Raw genomic sequence first — 19,476 nt, forward strand, 5'->3', positions numbered from 1 at the left:
GCCTGTCTCACCAGGGTCTTCACCATGGGCTGCTCCAACACCTGGAACCTTCTGCCTTCCTTCACTGACCCTGATGTCTGCAGAGTTCTGTCTCTCATGGTTTCAACTCTTCTCTTCAGCTGCAATTTCTCTCACACAGTTTCCCCCTCTCCCATAGCCTTCTTTAATGTGTTATCCCAGAGGTGCTGCCATCATCACCTTCAGGCTCAGCCTTGGCCAGTGATGGGTCCATTGGCTCTGTCAGGCACTGGCTGGTATCGGTTCTCAGGGGAAGCTTCTGGCACCTTCTCACAGAAGCCACTCCTCACAGAGGCCACAACCAAAACCTACACAAACCCAGTATAGGCATCCATAGCACCCAACTAGAAGTAAGTCTGAAGTAACCCCACGTGGACCACGGACAGCATAAATATGAGTTCTTCAGCAATTTCACTCTCCTGTTGCACCACACTGCTTGCTAACCACAGTGCTCCCACAGGATACACTAAGGCACCTCTTCCTTCAAAACCCTACTGTCACTGCAGAGTTCTCAGTCAGCACTGTAGCTCAACAGCACAGTCACCTAAGAAGTCCTTCCCTGTCTCCTCTTTTCTTCTCCATCACCCTCTACAGTCTCAACACAGCTACATTACAAACTTTTTCTTCAACCTCCTTTCATTTTTCACGAAGCTAAAAGCAATGCAGGAGCAGACCACTTTTACTGAAGTCAAAAATTACCTTTCCACACATAGTTAATCTCAGTTCATCACATGAGACCTCAACAAGCTCAAAAGGTGCAACACTAGAACACATCTCAGTCTTTTCACCATTTTCTGCATCTACAGAGAACATCATAACCCTCATGCCTCTTAGCCTATACCCTGGCGATTCCTTCAACTTCTTCCTTTCTTTTGTCAAGCACATACAACATTAGACATGTTTATTCAAATCAGGCCAATTATATTGAGTACTGCTTACCTTGTCTGATGAAGAGTGCAAAATAGCTTTCTTCATATTTTCTTTTTCAGCTAGTAATAGCTGTAATCTGCCAACCTCCTCTTTATAATACGATATCATGCTTTCTTTGTTTGCATCCAAATTCTTAAACGTCTGGATTTCTTTTACTAGTTTGGTGTTTTCTATTTCTGTATTCTTCAAGTGTATCTGCAATGATGCTAAAACATGTCAAACTTCTTCCACGTTAGAACTACTGTTCACCTATCTATTTATGTGCTCACTAAATTCTAATCTATTCTAACTTGAGGCAGATTAGAACTGATAGAGAGAAAAAATAAATATTTGATATTATCACTGCCCTCTAGCCCAAACTTTCTGTCTAGAATTCTCTCAGCATGGTCACCTAACAATAGCTCCACTCTACACCCAGAAGTTAAAGCCCTAATTTTTCTCCACATCACATTAAGTTATTCAGAACTCACTCCTCTCCTCATAAATGCTGGACAACTAAGGACAAGCAAAAGAGGAATGACTTGAAGAAAACTAAAGAGAAATTAAACTTCTAGTAGTTTAATTTCACAGTCATCTAAGCAAACAGGTCTCCATCAGGAATATTAATTTTCAATGACCGCAAACTCCTTCTAACAACTCTGCCTACAGTAATGCAAAATAGGCTCCTACACTCAATTGTTTTCCACTCAGACCAGAAGATCCGTATTATTTACAAAGGGATTCCAAGCTTGTAAAATATGCATTGAGATCTTATAATCTAGGAACAAAAATAATCTTTTAAATACACTTGATCTGTTTCACACAACCTATGGATTTCATTATTTTAGCACATAAAGTTTTTCTGCTTTGAGGGGAGGGAGGGTGGCAGTGTATTTTATTCTATATATGGGTGTCTCTCAATACCAGCGAAAGAAATAGGCCATGCCAGTAAAAACCAATGCAATAGAGAATCTACTAAAGCTTCTCAGTGTTATATACAAGGCTCAAGAAGAGGGATATAGAAAACAAAGTCTGGAGAGAGAATTTAAATTACTAAGAAGTATTTTAGTTATGAAAAAGTGTGTTAAAGATGATCAGTTACTGGGTGATGCACTGTATAAGTAAAGAGTTTTCTCACTAGAATCTATTATTTTTTGTTACTGGGTCTGAGCTTTAATAAACTGGTGATTCATTCTCCTTCTTAGAGACCTTTTTATAACACGGTTGAATTCAGATGCTGTTTTCCTCATTCATTTTTATACGAGAATATCTATAACTATCTTAAAGATATGTTCACAGAAGTTACCCATTTCCTTTTTTCCTTAACAAATTCAATTTATTAGACTTCTCCATGAAACATTTTTACCTTTATTTCAAACCATTTCATTCCAGTGTATAGAGGTGCATGTAATAAAGTTACCTTATAAAGTTCTTTTTCATCCTTTTCTGTCATTAACACACATTCAAGTTGCTCCTTCTCAAGCATCACTTTCTTCAGTTTGTCCTTCAGACTAAAACATTGAAGAGTTAATGGTACAGAACTATTAATACAGAAAATCCATGCATATAATAAATATTGTTAGTTTAAAAAAACACCATTGGGGAAAAAGAAGTAAAATAAGGAAGGTAAGGAACAAAAGACTAAGTACCTGTCTAACTCAGTTTCTTTTGCAATGGCTTTCTGAGTAACAGTCATGATATCTTCTTCAAGCTGGAGAACTTTTGAAGCAGCCTCATCGTGCTTCTTCTTCAAGTCATTATTTTCCCTTTTAAAATCTTCTGATGCTTGAATATTTTCCTTTTTAAAAAAATGCAAGTAGATGCCATTTAAGAATGTGATTCTTCAGAAGTAAAACATACTATTTGAATTAATGCCAAAATATGGCCATTAGATTTCTTCTCTTCCTTAAAATGTATAACTAGCCCATTTAAAGTATACATAAATAAATATATATTGAATATTGCTATGCACAGTTCATATATTAATAAGGGGTCAATAAGGAGTTTGTTTGGGCACAAGCATTCAGTTATTCAGAGCCTACCAAATACTTCAGAGTATAAAATAAACACATTATTTCCTATCTTTTGCCTATTTCCTTTAGGCAAATAAACCACTGACTGTCTAGCTTAGAAAACAAAGAACTTTTATTTCTCTTTGTACTTGCTTTTACTTAAAAAGACCTTGCACTTTTCCAGACAGTTACACCACGGTACCAAACCACAGTAAAGACAACTGCAAGCAAAAGGAGAAACAAAAAAACAAAATTCTGATTTAGAGCTGGTTACTACATGACATTCTCCTAGCTAGTACATACAGAACGTCTCACATAGCTCAAGGAAGCTCACGTAACCATTGCAGGATTTATGGAAGGTGAGACAGAGGATAATGACAATACCCAAAACAGATTCCTTTGTCAGCAAACTGGCAAAGAGAATATAGGAAACCGCTGTTAAGTATTGCATTTGTTATCTAATTACAGTAATGTCCATATTGTTCTAAGGCAATGGACAGCTGAATGCCATCTGCACTGCAGCAAAACAGCCATTTAAAGTCATCTTAAATAAGCCTGAAAATGTGGGGTTTTTTTCAATATAACTATTTTGTTGAAAAAAATAGGTAAGTAACACTAAAGTAAATCACACATACTAAGATAATATGCCACCTTTTTCTGATATTAAAGTATGATAAAGCTCAGCTTATTACCAACCATGACAGTGACATGAATGGAAGTGTAAAACAAGGTCAAGACACACTGACCAACATACCTAACTACAGCATGACTTAGGAGTGTTTGTGTAGCTACTAAGGTACAAGTTGTCTTTCTGCTCTAGATTTGGAAGATTAAAGCACTACTTCATCTATTCATTTTTAAACAAAGCTCAATGCCCTGAAATAACAAGACTGTACTGTTACATCAAGAGAAACACATCAGCCAGACTTTACGAAGAACCCCTACTGACTAAATTCCAACCTAACAAACAATGTTTTAAGTACAATAAAATATAATGAGGGCTGGGTTTAGTCATTAATTGTCAAGATACACTGTTCACAAGCATAATTAAGCCTCACTTTTACAAGCAACTAAACAGAAGTTTGAGCATTATGATATTTTTGGGGGGGAGGGGGTTGAGGGGTAGGCAGTATTGAATTGAGGAGTCACAAATATATCTGATGACTCACTTGCTACACACTAAACCAGCATGTAGATTTTTTTTTGTTATATATGCTACATAAAAAGACTAATATATTACTACTATTTGAACTCTGAATGGCTTTCTTATGTCTTAATACAAAAAATAATTTCAAGGCATCATGAATGTGCCATCTTTTTTTAAAAAACAGCATTGGAGAAGATAACCCACAACTTTCACAAGCCTTTATTTTTTAAGAGCTATCAGTTTCTTGCAACCAAAAATACAAATACGTGGTGTAACAAGGGCAGGATATTTTAATTGAAGTCACTATTCCAAGTAAAACTTGCTATATAACCAGCAGCAACAACACACTCTGTAATTGCTTGTCCTCCCCTAGTGCAGTGGAGACTAATTACTTGCTCCTGTTTTGAAAGCCTAGTATAGTAAAAAGTCTATTTCAATGCATATCTGTGTTTTCTCTAAACACCACTTCGGTATAACTGTAACTGTTGTAACCCAAGTGCCTTCAAAAGAATTTAATCTGATACATTATATATACAAACTGTACAAACAGTTCAAACAGGCTGCCAAAGGTAACATATATTAAAAGGAATTAATAGCCTGAAAAAAATTCTCTCCACAAACAGCATTACAATTGATGCTGCTTTGCTAGTTATTCTAAAGGGACATGGTACTAAAATGTAAAAGTCCCATACTTAACAGATTCTCACCTAATAAACTTGTTTAGATACAACTAAAGCCCTACAGTTAAAAAAAAAAGGATTAATTTTTAGACACAACTTGTTATTTTACAGAATTCTTAGTAATTCAATTTAGATGCAGCAATTCCTAGTCCCATACACTGCTTACAGTGGTTTCAGAGCCTGTAAAATTTAAAATGAGTGCTCTTAGACTATTTTACAGGTAAAGTCAACTGTGTTTAGAAGGAATCTAAAGGGGAAGAATATAATAAACACATCAAATAAATGTACAACCCCTCTTACAAAAAAGATAATTACTTTCTGTAATCATTGCTTTAATTCATTTATCTTATCCGGTACAACTACCAATATTATGTATTTTCTCCCACCTTCTTAACAGAGGAATAAAAAAAGCCCAGCAAGAGCATGAATCATTTTAATGAACTGGTTTAAAAATACTCAACAATTTTAATGTTATTTTTAATCCAGTTACAAATGCAGCTACCCCATCTCCTTCCCTAGAGTTGCAACAGCCACAAAAGGGTGGAAGTGGGAAGCAAACTGCACCACAAGGGCCAAGAGTAAAGCAACCAAAAATTACTTACATCAGCTTTACTGCTGCAAAAGAAGTTACCAAAACAAGAATTCCTGTAACTACTAGGACTCTCATTAGGAAAATGAAACAACAAAAATTCAATGAGCTCTAAACTTCCCTAGAATCAAAATTTCACTTTGAAAACCTTGATATACCTTCAGATAGGGAACAAGAAGAAATATGGGGGTTCCAAAATCTTTACTGCTGTTCTAAAATGGCAGAAGATTTAAGATTGATTATTTTAAAAATAATTTTATAGTAATTCCATGTTACACTGCCTTCATAAAGCTATTATAAACTCTACCTAAAGGATATGCAAAGATCATGTCTGGGGTCATCCTTGAAACAGGTTGAAATCCCTTTAATAAATAAATTTCCACTGCAAAAGGACCAATAATCTTTCATTTGAGAATGAAATAGCCGTATTTCTAAATTCTCATTTTTATAAGAGAATACCATGGCATAAATCCCCACATTCAACAATGCAGAACAACATGCTTTCTCTACTTATTTCTTACTTCTAGTGGATTTTTACAACAGCAGTAAAACATTGCTGAGCACAGTCTGGTTAATGGAATGGTACAGACATCCCTTCCTATGATTAGCACATACAAGACATTTTTCAAACATACTGAAGGTAGAGAGAGATCCAGCAGGGAAAATAAAATACTTGAAAAGCACAATCCAAGACCATTTCCAGACGTGACACCTTGCCAGCATAGCAATGGTCAGCATGGCTTTTTATGTTTCATCCTCCCTTTCCATAACATGCAGAACCCCATACCAACCTTTTGAAAATCATCCCACACCTAACACATTCACCTTTGATTAATGGCTAGTATCTGCAGCCCCTTTTTTCACCTTTTAGAGAATGCATACACTGCAATGAAGAGGGGTAAGAAGTTAAAAATGAGGTATGCAGCTCACACTGAAGAGGTCAATTCACTAAATACAAGGCAATATATTTAAAACCAAAAATTTTTTTTAAAAAGCAAACAAACAAACAAAACACCAAAAAAGTAAGCAGCACTACCTTTCAGCTGGATTGATTTATCTGGATGCAATTTAATGTCAGAGGAACCATTAAACTTGATATCCTACAGAGAATTTAGGGGGCTTAGACCAATTATCTGCAGGAGCCTTTTCTTTATCCCACTGACATCACAGCAGCTCCAACAGAACCATGTGAAACACTTGTCTGACATCATACTCTGTTTAAGGACCTCTGAGTATAAATGATGAACACAATATAGCACCATTGCAGTGAGTGCAAAATCCTTGTCTGCCCATAACACAAAAGTTCTGAAAGGAAACCTCAAGTTGTAATTTTTCTTTCTAAAAAAAATTTAAGCATTCAGTAAAGTAAAAGAGCAAACCAACTCCAAATAAAGTCAATGACATTAAGCTTTTATCCTTGTGACTACAACTTGTAATAGAAATACTACTCTAAAAAACACTGCAGTCAGTCTATTTTGAAAATATAAGATGTCACAGTGGTAGTACTTTAACTAACATCATAAAGTGATCAAAACTACAAAACTAAGGTCTGCAAGGTCTACAAAACTAAGTCTTTAAGAGTTCTAAGTTACATCAGTCACTCAATTACTGTCATGAAGATTACAAACATGCAAGTTTTTGCAGGAGGCAGCTGAAGCATTTATGCACACTATGATTTTGCAGCATGTATTTACATGTCAGAATGTAAATTTCTTAAATGTGCTATACTTTCACTATAAGCTACTGATTTTGCAAAGTCGTTTCCATGAATACATAATTTGAATTGTAGAATATCTCGAGTTACTATTTAATTTTCCAGTGAAATAATTTTCAATTGCCCAGTTTAAGAAATATTCACACACATAACCATCAAAAAAACATGAAACAGGGTTTTCTCTTCATATGTTTATAGTACCCAAGGGTGCTGTAATTGCTGGTACCAACCTGAGCAAATTCTGAGTGTTTAATCTGTGTCTAAAATTAAATGAAACTGGAGGGGGGTTTGTTTTTGGGCTGGGGGCAGTTTGCCTTCTGGACAGTTTTTTGTTACTTAATTTTTGGAGGTTTTTTCCCCCTAAAACAATGCATCTTCCTGACCATCTAATTTTCATACATGCAGCACACATGAACAGTGTGAACAGAGCCTGGTCTAAAGAGACTAAAAAAACAATTGACTCACTTATTTCTATGCACTCAGGCTGAACTGGGCACTTGCACTGCTTACTCATACTGCTGACATTATCCCACTGCACAACAGTCTTTTTTCACTATCTAAGCAGAGAAACTCTCCTTATAAAATGGCATCAAAAGCCAGCTTAAATGAATCCCTGATATTAGAATAAAATTCTCTAATAAATAAAGCTACTGTGCAGGTAGAACCTGTCAGCAGAATGTGAATTTACATGGATGCCCTGTTAAAATTCCTCATCAGATAGATGAATAAGCCCACCTTTAAAAAGTTAAATGGTAAATTAAATTTACAAAAAGCATGAAAGAACAAGTTTATCAAATCAGTAAATTCACTTCTGCATCAATTTATGCCAGCACCATAACAGAAATGCTATTCAAATGTTCACAAGATCAAAGGATGAACAGGCAGTCTTCAAATCCATTGCTTCTGACTCAAGCTAAACATAGAAACTACTGCCAGAGGAATAAGACTTGTCACCAGTCACATTAAAGTAATCAGTTTTGAAGTGCCCTCTTCCCACTAGAGGGAGACCAATGACTGCAAAAGCATCTTTTGCAAGCTCTGCTCTCTACAAAAGCACAAAACCACTGTTCACAAAACTGAATGGTTGCAGAGTATCAAAGGAATGACCAATGAAAGACACACAATGACTACTACATGCTTCTCTTCTTCAGCACAGTACGACTGAATCTTAAAGCAGTAGGCAAGTGCACTGCTGCCACAGACCTTACACACAATTTAAGCATACACAAAACTGGGAACACAAAGACCAAAAAGCACTCTTATTATGTACAAAGCTATACACATTTTATATTCATAATGTCTAAGATGAAGATTAGAAATATTTGTATTATCATTTTCTAAATAAAAACATACTAAGCTTTTGTTCCATTTTTTTAACGTTTTTTTCCTTCAATTTTTAAAAAGCAAAATATATACAGATAAAAGTAGCATAATAATGTTGTTCAACACACTGATTGTGTACCACTTTACAAAAGTAAACCAGAGAAAAAGTTGAAATAATAAAAGCATCCTGAAGCATTTCTGTAATAATGTATAATGTGTCATCTTCTTAAGCAAAATAATCATAGTGTGTAACTACATCATTATTTTAACAGTGTTATATTGCTAGAGTTGCAAGTTGCATATATAGCATGATCCTAAATGCAAGAACGCTACCAGGGAACATCACCCTAATAAAAACAAAGTAACTCTGAAACACTAACAGAAGGTTGTGAGAAAAAGATGTGACATTTCCGAAACATTTCCAATAATTTCGCATTTACTCTGAATTCCCACACAGAGTAGTAACAGATTAAGTTAAATCTTCACACTCGGTAAGAACTATTTTAATGTCATCTGGGGAAAAAAAAGTAGGAATGGTTTAACTGACATGAAAACTGCTGCAAAGGAAGAGTATGCTCTCCTCTATCTGAAAATACAGCAAGCCTATGGCAAGCCCTTTTCAAAAGGCTAAACAAGGGGGGCAGGAAATCTTCATGCTTGGGGGCAGGAAAAAGGAAAGGCCACTTATACCCTCTCCAAACTGATTCTGTCAGAAGAACTACATACTGCATTAAGCAGGCCTTGAATAAGAGGGAAAAGATCAACCTAAAAGAAATAGAGACTGAATTTGTCCCTCATCTTACAATATCTCTTTGGCAGGGTGGGGTTATTAACACAACTTAGTGGTGATATACCGTAAGTACACACTAAAAAAGCGGGGCTGGACAGCATGTTCCCTGTGAGCACAAACACTGACTAATGCAGAGCTGTGTGTCTTGCAAATATCTTTTTTTCTGTGACAGTGGCAACAACAAGAAAAAATACTGTCTGCAGAATCATTCATGTGTTGAATATGAATTTTTTTTATTAATGTGATAAAGGACTAAAAAAATTACCCAAATCGAAAAAAGCAAAAGCCTTTAGGGACAAGAGTGCAATAACATTTTACAAGAAGATCTGTTTCAGGAACTCTAATAGCACATTATGACTTTATGTCTGAAGGTGTTTATTCCTCCTACCTTTGATAGGAAATGACATGGCTACCTTTTAAGAAGGCAACACAAAACTGCTTATCTCCTGAACAACAAGGGCACCTTAGCAAACCGAAGTCTGTAGTCTGCTGTAGCCATTAATTTCAAGTGCCACAAACACAAGGACTCTCCTATTTGTAAAACTCAAAAAATGGTAATCTTTTCAATACCTGAAAACATGCATAGATCCCAACAGTCAAGCTTCATGGAGCACTGATTGTATTACACCTGAATAGACGCTTAAAAGCCTTGTTCTTAAAAGACTGACCTACTTTAAGCTTCTCTTCCTAACATTTTCCCTCACCAATTACAAAATACCCCAACTCAGCAAAAAGCAGATAGAGAAGATACCAGTTCCACTGCCCAAAATTCTGTAAGAGTGACTAGGTGTGAAGAGAGGTCATTTTATCAGGAGTAGGAGGGAAGCACTAATTGGGATTAGCTGTGGCATTGTCATGTCTACAACTATCCCGTCTAATTTAAGAAAGCAATGCTGCTAGGGAAGCATTTCTCAATGATCCAAACTACTTCTGAGCTATTTCTGAAAACAAAGTAACTGATAAAAATCAACACCAAAAAGAAGAAAGTCGTCTAAAGGCATATTAATAAAAAGGGGATTTTAATAGGACTGTTTTTTAAGGAAACATTTTCAAATTAGGAACTTGGAGCTTTCCCATCCTGCACCAAAGTAACTTAGGTACTACAAGCCTAACCACACCTTCCACATTCTGTTCAACTCAATTACAAAAATATAACATAGCTGAACAATGGATTTGATCAAAAGACAAAAGATAAGATACCCATATAATTTCCTCTGAAGAAACTAAGAAAGATTTTCAGAAATTGGGCAGATTGGCAAGCATTATGCATCTAGGGGTTCCTAACTCCAGGGCTCCCTTATCACAACAGAAATGTAATAACCATATTTTAGTTGCCAATACATTGGCAGCATAAAGAGCTCTGCACTCAATTAGGATCAAATACATGTGCCTGTACAGACACATGCACTTCCCTGACACGTGCAATTACTGCTTTTTAAACACAGTGCTTTGTACTACTGTAGAATTTTTTAGAGCTTTTTGCACAAGCAGAAATATACTGTGTAATTCCTGATGGAAGTACTTGCAAAAACAAACAAAAAAAAAGGAATGCTGTTAAGAGATTGCACATGGGTTCAATGTAACTTACCTTTACTTTTAACAGAAATACATTTCTATCAATTTCAGCTGCCTTAAACTACAATGATAATGACATCCAGTATATACAATAATTATATTTTCTTATATGGCCTATTCTGTTTTATTAATTCTTGTTCATTAGTCTAATACACTCTAAAGTACATTGGAAGATTTTTTAAAGTAGAATTCCAAAAGTTAAACCTTTGCCTAAGTTAAATTTTTTTTAAAATACAGATTTTAAATTCATCATCTGTTCCACTTACTACCTATTTTGTGTATTAAAAGTTTGTAGAGCATAACTAAAAATTCACATGCATATGAAAAAAGAGAACTAGAAACAAAAGAAGAAAATAAAAAGCCCCCACAGTACTTAGCTAAAACAATCAGTCAAAGGCAAAAAAACGCATAAACCAAGCCAAAACAACCTGGCCCACACTAAGCACCTGTGAAGATTCTGCCGTTACAGAAAATACAAATACATTCTGATTACTTATCACTTCTAAGATTACCCCCTGTACTCTAATATAAAAACATCCAAATTAACACACTGCTTAGGTTTATTGCCAGCAACAACTACTCACATAACACAAACAGCACGAGATTATCTGGGGGCTGTGGTCAGGAGCTGCTCTGTGAGACCTGGGTTAGTGGTTAGTTGGAATGTTAGTGTTTTGTGGGGTTGTTTTGGATTTTTGGGTTTGGTTGATGCATTATTTTTTTAAACAAGTCACAAGAAAAATAAAACCTAGGTACTGAAATCCAGCTGAGTGCTGTGTCAGTGTTTCTCAGGAATCTTTAAATCAATCCATTAACACACTGTATGTATTCCCAGCAAACATATATGACATAATCCTGTGATCTACTGCTGTATTTTGTGTACTGGGCTGGGGGCAAGGAGAGTCAGTCATCTTTAAGACCGGAGAGCTACATATAAAGCATTGCTTATTAAAATTCCTAATGTTTAAAACATTAACTTACTGCACCTGACTTAGTAGATGCTCACCTAATTTTCAGGAAAAACACTCAGTTTATATTCTGCTTATATACATAAACAAATTAACACTTTTTCAACTCAGCAGATGTGTTTCTTTTTTTAAAAAAGTAAAAAACAGACAATAGGAGAAAAAATGCAAAATAAGACATCAAATTCTTAGAGACAAAAAAAAAATTGCCTAAGTTAGAAAACTTCCATAGTATTTTAGCCAGGCAAAGAGCTACATCAGCCTCAGGTCAGATATCTATTTGTAGCTAAATACAAGCGAGAATTTTGTCACACTGCATTCTCCCTTCATGAAAATACAAGGGCAAAGCAGAACAACAACAGCAGATTAAAAAAAAGAGACAAAAAACACAAACCCTAACATTCCTGAAATTAAGTTCTATTTGCTAAATTCTGGTATCTTAGAGGCAAAACTATTCTGGATTAGAGAAGTTCACTGCAAAATGTGAGAAAGCACTGAGACATTTTTGTTCCTATGCAGTCTAACTGTATCCTTGCGTGACAGCAATCAGAATCCCATTTCAGAAATTGTTCCAAAATAGAATGGTAAAGCTAACATGGATTGGAACTGACAGTTGTTTTCAAACATTTTTTTAAAAAAGAGCCTCAAGGGACAATGAACAGTATCTATGAAGCTCACTCAGATTTATCCACCAAACCTGTATGATCTGTAAATCAATGAAATGTGAATTTATATCCTTCTCTCATTGATTTGAGCTAGTTCTCCCATGCATGCGAAATTAAAATCACTTTTTAATAGAAAAAAACTTTTTTCTGAACACCTTATCTTTCTTTTCTCCTTAGCCAACACTCCAGTCCATTTCATTCACTGTTCGAAAGTATACTACAAAGCACTAACATTTTCAAGTTCTCTCAAAAAATTCCTATTAAAGGTGTTATGACACAGGACTGTTGACATGTACATACTAGCTCCTAGAAATAGTCTATTAACTGCTGTCCACAGCTAAATTATGTAGGTTTCATTACTTCAAATTTGTCCATGTCACCACCTCCCTCCCACATGTTTTTAATCTTCTCCTAGAAGTTGGGTTTTTTAAAAAGCAGCAGCTTAAAAATACATTAGGTCCAACTTCTAGGTGCCCTTTTTATAGTATTAGATTTCCTCCTTACCACACAAGAATTTCAAATTAAGCTGGCTTTGGTTTAGGCTACATTTACATCTTCATTATTGATTAACACTTTAAGCAGATTTTTAGGTTTATGGTTTTTTTCCTTTTGACTTGTGAAACCTTTTAAGAGAAGACAGTTACTAGCTACTTTTCACTATTCACACATCTTGGCAGAAGCATTTTCTGTTGATCTTTGCTTTTCATACCAAAAATTGTTACCATTTTATTCTATGTTCTATGCAGTTATTCCCTAAGGAGAGGCTTTTTTAAAAGCTTGCCTCCATTTTAAATTAAGGTAAGCAAACTTGAAATTATCAACTACTTTCCACTATGAATTCCACAGTTAAATATCAAACATCTGGTAACAGTTGTCATCGATTATCTTACCAAGCCTGGTAACAAAAGCTTTAAATATTTTAGCCATTTTATGACATAAAAAGAATAGTGGCAGGAGGTTAATAGGAACTGACCTAGTCTAGTTTAAATGTCTATCTAACTGCTGAGGGGTTTTGATAGCTGATTTTCACAGTTTGACTGGTTCTTGAAAAAGCAGTGATATAGACGTTATGAGTCAGTTTTAATCAGTTAAACAACTAACCTTTTGCTCTGCTTGCAGTTGTTCACATCTCTGCTTTTCATGGTTAAGTTCTTTTTCTAGTTGTTCAACTTGATCTCTGAGTTGTGTAGTTTCCTTTTCCAGAACAGAAGTTACCTTTAACAGCTCTTCTTTTTCTTTTATTATTTTTTCAATTTTGAACTGTAAAAAAAAAAAAAAAAAAAAAAAAAAAAAAAAAAAAAAAAAAAGAAGAAGAAAATAATGGGGTTTGGTAATTTTTCTCCCCTTCATTCTAACCAAACAAGTGGATAACTAATTACTCCAGTGTCTGAGCAGAAACACAAACTGTGTGCTCCCCATTTAGATTATTACAGTTTTCCCCTTATTCTCAAATTTCTGAAGTTTAATTGCTTTTACTGCATAGTACCAGACTACCATTAGATAGCATACTTTGCAGCGTCCTGATTTATCCTCAATTTTTCCTTCCTTAAATGAAGTGCCTTTACTGTTCCCAAGTGACAGCAACTGTGGAAGAGCTAATTCTGATGATGGCAGCTTGGTGAAAAAATGACAGCTGACTCTAGAGACACACATTCTCTCTACAGCACTATTTGAGGAATTTCTTGAGAAAAATGAGTATGTGCACATACACCCCACCCCACAAACACCTGAAAAGTAAGCCCTGGAACATGAAAAGTAAGATCTGTGCCCTTTCACCTAAAGGGAGTTTATAAAAAAGACAAGCAGACTATTTAGTAAGGCCTGTAGTAACAGAACAAGGGGTGAAGGTTTTAAACTAAAAGAGGATAAATTCAGATTAAAGGAAGAAACTTTTATGATTAAGGTGGTGAAATACTAGAAAGGGCTGCCAAGAGAGGTGGTAGATGCAACAACCTTGGAAAAGTTGAAGGTCAGGCTGGATGGGGCTGTGAGCAACCTGATCTAGTTGGAGATGTCCCCACTCACTTCAGGGGGCTGGAGTATATGCCATTATACAGCTCCTTCCAACCCAAACCATTCTACAGTTCTATAAACAAAGATCATAAAAAATACTTGAGAACTTATTTAATTTTAGTACTACAAGTACATATCTGAAAAGCAAAAATATTCCAGATGTATCTCTGTACTAAACCTCTCATCCCTAAATTTTGAAAGCCGTAAGTCAAATACATGCACGTATGTGCCTAGATGCACCTAACAGGATAAAATGTCTGATGCCAAAGTAAGGGAACTGCACTAAACAATTTTCCAAGAAGCAATTCAAACAAAAGTTTGCTTGGTTTTTTTTTGCTTGTTTGGATTTAAATAGGGTTCAGCCTACAAACAGCAACAAGCAAAGGTAAAACACCTTGACTCTGGATATACAAACACAACACCAATCGCATCTCTCTAGCAAAGAATATACATTGCATAGAAAACTGCTTTAAATAAAATAAGAGCTACTATAATAAATTTAGGCACCTGCAATTATTCAGCTCAGTCTCCAGGGCTCTTAACTTGGGCAACAATAAAAGTATACTGATTCCATAACTCTTTTTCCTTACAAGCACCATTTCACACAAAGGGTATCTTCCCCCCCTCCAGTTAGTTGGTGACTACAGATGTGAGAGAAGGGCAGTATCTACTCTTATGTTTCTCTGTCCATGCTTAGTGCTGTACATTTTTACATCTTGATTTGTTTAACCTGTAAACGTTCTGAACTTCAACTAAATACTATACAACAAGCCAGAAGTATATACATTACACAGACACATGAAGGTCTTTTCCTACTATTTTTTTCTTCAGTATCTGTGATTGTGTGTATATAGTACAAAAAGAAATAGCATTTTAAGAATTTTTGTATCAAACCTCAAGAAGTCCAGCTTTCGTGGTCACCACTAACATATCAGAGTTTCCCTCATCTTCCATAGTGAGCAATTCTTCAACAGGAGAAGAGGTACGAAACTGGAAAGGTGTGCTTGCTCCACGGATTTCTCCTTTGTAAGTCACGTAACAGAACTGATAAAATTCTCCATCATCATTTGGTAGATAATATCCTATCAAAATAAATTCATATTTGAAGAAATATTCTACACAAGCTTACACGTCTCCATCTGCAGACAGATTACCACATCATGTCTGACTTACGGATTTCATGCTCATTGCCTCGGTATGGCATAAATATACCACCAAAACAGCAGAAAGCAAAAGTCATCCTATTGAGTAACCTTCATCCCCCAGCAATTTCTACTAGCATTTAAGACAAAGAATAAACAGTGTTAGGCAACAGCTGCTGTATGTACACATCACCTCACATACATCAGGTAATAGCTGCTGCATATACATTTATGAAACAGAATCACTGTCAACCAGATGCCATGAAGTTGCATCATGCCCACATTATTGTGTGACTGCTATACAGTCACAGAACAGAGAGTAACTGATTTTTTGGCCTTGAAATACATACACAAGCAAATATAACAGAAAAAGATAAAATAATATGCAATGACAAGACATCTGCAACTTCACAAGGTACCACTTGTACATAGGATTTTGTTGTTGTTTTGGGGGGCAGGGGTTTGTGGGACAAACATCCTTTTTTGCTATTTTTTAATGCCAAAGCACAGAAATGTTCTGAATGGATGACACTAGCTGAAACAGAAGAGCCTGGAGTTTAACAAAGAGCTTATTTTTTAAAATTGGAAACAATTCTTCTAGATTTTACAAGGTAAGAATAAATCCTCTTTCTTGAAGCTATGTAATGATACATGGTGTAAGCAAATTATTTGAGAAGAATTTCTGTGTGACTATCCAGTTGAACTGTTGCCCACTGAAGTTTCAAGCCTCTTGCATGACCCAGATTCACAGAGTAAGATTTATCAATGTTAAACAATCATTTCAAGAACTACTGACATTTTTACCTTTATTAGTATATTCAAGACCCACGCTTTACCCAATTTGATGGTAAGAAAACCAGCCAGTTTTATTCAGAATACTTATTTTCAGATACTGTAGTCAGCCTGAGGATGATACTAACACAATAAACTCTCATCTAGTGTTCAGTCCAGTAGGTGATGTCACCCATTTGAGCTCTTATTTCACCACATTTCAACCTTCTCCCTTTCTAACTTTTATCATTAACTTTTCACCAACTTTCATTCCAGATTCCTGGAAATCTTTTCCCAGTACTGTTAGCTACCTTTCCTAGAAATAGTAAAACATTATATTTGCTGTATAGACAACACTTGTATCAAGAACTTCATGTTTCCATTAGTCTTATACTTTATTAACAGTCGCTCATGGAATAGTATCTGAATCTCAAAACATCTGGATCCATGCTTTTGGGCCTGGCTACACTTTCCTATATAGCACTGTAGTTCAGTTTACCTGATTCAGTGCTTAAGTGAGGTGAAACTATGCAGAAATAAATGCAGAACAATCTACACTGCTGCTTCAGCACATTTCAATATTGGTTCAGACAATCTGATTTTGAAACTACTGTAAGTCTTTTTTCTTGTTCTAACATGTACTGGAGAAACAGATTTCTGATTATTTTCTTCCAGCACAATTACTTGATCATAAAAAGAACAACCACATTTAACATGCTGCACAACATTTACTATTTAGCTCAGATAATTAAGCTCCTGTAAGCTCTACTGATCTCAGCAACATTAAAATATCTTGCCAAACACAACCAGGAGACTGTTTGAATGGAGATTCAATCTGGCAGCTCCGTAAAAGTGAAGATCTGTCAGGATGGAACGTAACAGATGAGACAGAGACACTTGGCCTCTTAATGTGTGGTAAAATTTCTATGTACAAAGGACTGATAATGGCATTTCTACTAACAGAACAGTTCTACTCTTCTAGATCACTTCTTGTTTCAGTCCAACCCAACTTCATTTATGCAGTGAACTTTGGTAACTGTGGAAGAAACTAATGATTTCCTTCCACTATCTACAGAGCACACACACTTTTCAATCAGCTTCAAGGTTATAAAATAGTTATCAGGTTATCAGACCATGTGGATATGATCATCATGGAAAGCACCAGAATAAAAAAAAGACCTGGCAAGAGAAAGAACTGAACTCATCAAAGCTATCACTATTTGCAGCTTTAATAAGACAACAAGCTAATACAGTCATCATTTCAGGACTGTTTTAAGCAATAAACACATGCACAAACAAAGACTAAGGCCAAGACTGGGAAGTAAATCAGGTAATAGTTGCTGCAAGAAAAAAGAAGGTAAGATTGTACATAAAATTCTGTTTGTACACAGTAAAGCATTAATTTAGTAGAGGTGCTCTTTTCACATTAAATTTTCAGTGTGTGTAGATTTTTGACACTTGTCATCTCCTGTGGCAACAAGTTCTGCATGTTGACTGTGTTATAAAAGTATCATATCTACCTCCATTTTGAACTTGTCCCTTGGTAGCTTACATCAATGGCTCCTATTTTTGTGGATATATAGAACGGTTAAATCCACTCATGCCATGGGTAGCTGACTTTAGAGACATCAGTCACTTCACATTACTTTCCTTGCCCAGCCTGAAAAACCTGGCAGAAGGAAGTCTGGAAGGTCACTTTGTCAGGCTTCCCATTCAAGAGGCTGTTGTCAGCACCTGAGATTACTGCGGCTGTTCCGAAACAACTGTATGGAATTCTCATCCTTTTAAATTAGGATACCTGTTCAAGAGCTGCACTACTCCTTCATGGTAAAAATGCTCTTCCTAATGTCAGACATAAACTTCCCATGACATAACCCATAGCCATTGTCTCTTTTTCTATTTAACAAGTGTGGCTCTCATCTTTCTAACTCCACACCTTTACAGAGAACCTATTTCTTAATTTTGATCTCTTTTGTTGCACTTTACTAGATCTGTTTTCAGACTGCAAAGGGGAGGGAGAGGGTATGACTTGCACACAGTGTTGAAAATGTAGTTATACTATAGACTTGTACAGTGGTGTAACATTTTCTGGTTTGTTCCTTATTCTTTTCTTAAAAGCCTCAGATATTTCTGTCAATTCCTTGCAGCAAAAAGTCCTTGCAACTCTATGACTACCCTGAACTTTGATGAAACCACCATCTACACTATTTATTCTTTGACAAGAATCACTTCACATCGATAATGTTTAAACTCCAGAGACTAAAGACTATATAAAGACACAATGCACTAAGAGAGGCCAAGATTAAAAAGAACCTGCTGATGATTAAACAAAGTCACTTAATGTATTTTAATAGTTTCCAGCAGAGCTTCTCTATCAGTCATGAATATCTGCCATTACTAAGTAAAAAACAGTATACCAAGTCACATACTTTTCCTTATAATTTTCCTTGACATCTAAAATAAAACTAAACTTCCCACAGTGAAATGTTGAAAATTATCCTCCAATTTGTCTTTTTTAAACTCTAGAACTGTTATACAATGCTCAGCACCTAAATGAACTTGTAAGTACTTAAAAAGCTGAGTAGGCTGGAAAATACAGAGAGACACTGCCTTATACCCACCTTGAAAAGTCAGCACACAGTTAACAGTTGATCCCTCCACATAATTTTCTGGCATAGGTGACCAAAGAAATGTGTAATAATCTCTTGCCGTACTCCAACCAACCTAAAATTAAATAAATCACAACAAAAAAGAATTTAAAAAATTAAAAAAATAGAAAGAGAAAACATTAAACAGAAGAATTTGATATACACAGTTAAGATATCATGGTCTGGCCTTTACAACATACTGTAATAAGCATATTTCTTCTTCAAAATGCAATGAATAGATACTTAACAATGTTTACAAATCAGGAATATTTTAACAAGCATGTCAAAGATTTAGCATTAATTTTATTAAGCTTGTTACCTAAGGCAGTAAATGGGTCTAAGGCAATAAAAGGGTCTATATAAAGTAAAACACCAGACAGTTTTCACTATAAGTTAAACTATTTGGTACATTAATTTTTTTCCTATAAAGATACACATTTCTATATTAAAAATACAAAAATATTAATTCCTGATTTTATAATGAAATTTCCTTAGCGTAGGTTCTGCAAATGTTG

The 19,476-nt window shown here is 35.4% G+C and overlaps 1 protein-coding gene across 4 annotated transcripts in view; it reads right to left on the reverse strand.

The window, feature by feature from the left end:
* The window catches only part of TAX1BP1 (Tax1 binding protein 1), a 52,701-nt gene that overhangs the window by 20,240 nt on the left and 12,985 nt on the right, over positions 1-19,476 (reverse strand). For 2 of the 4 annotated variants that reach the window (XM_031057654.1, XM_031057652.1), the window contains exons 2-7: positions 18,935-19,037; positions 15,295-15,482; positions 13,489-13,647; positions 2,577-2,725; positions 2,348-2,438; positions 958-1,143 (exon numbers count right to left, since the gene is read on the reverse strand). In XM_031057654.1, the coding sequence (XP_030913514.1) occupies positions 958-1,143; positions 2,348-2,438; positions 2,577-2,725; positions 13,489-13,647; positions 15,295-15,482; positions 18,935-19,037 (876 nt within the window). The remainder of the gene's footprint in view (positions 1-957; positions 1,144-2,347; positions 2,439-2,576; positions 2,726-13,488; positions 13,648-15,294; positions 15,483-18,934; positions 19,038-19,476) is intronic. The other 2 variants (XM_031057655.1, XM_031057653.1) reach the window with 1 other exon arrangement.

This window comes from Geospiza fortis, unplaced genomic scaffold (genome assembly GCF_000277835.1).
Source record: "Geospiza fortis unplaced genomic scaffold, GeoFor_1.0 scaffold95, whole genome shotgun sequence".
Taxonomy (NCBI): Eukaryota; Metazoa; Chordata; class Aves; order Passeriformes; family Thraupidae; genus Geospiza; species Geospiza fortis.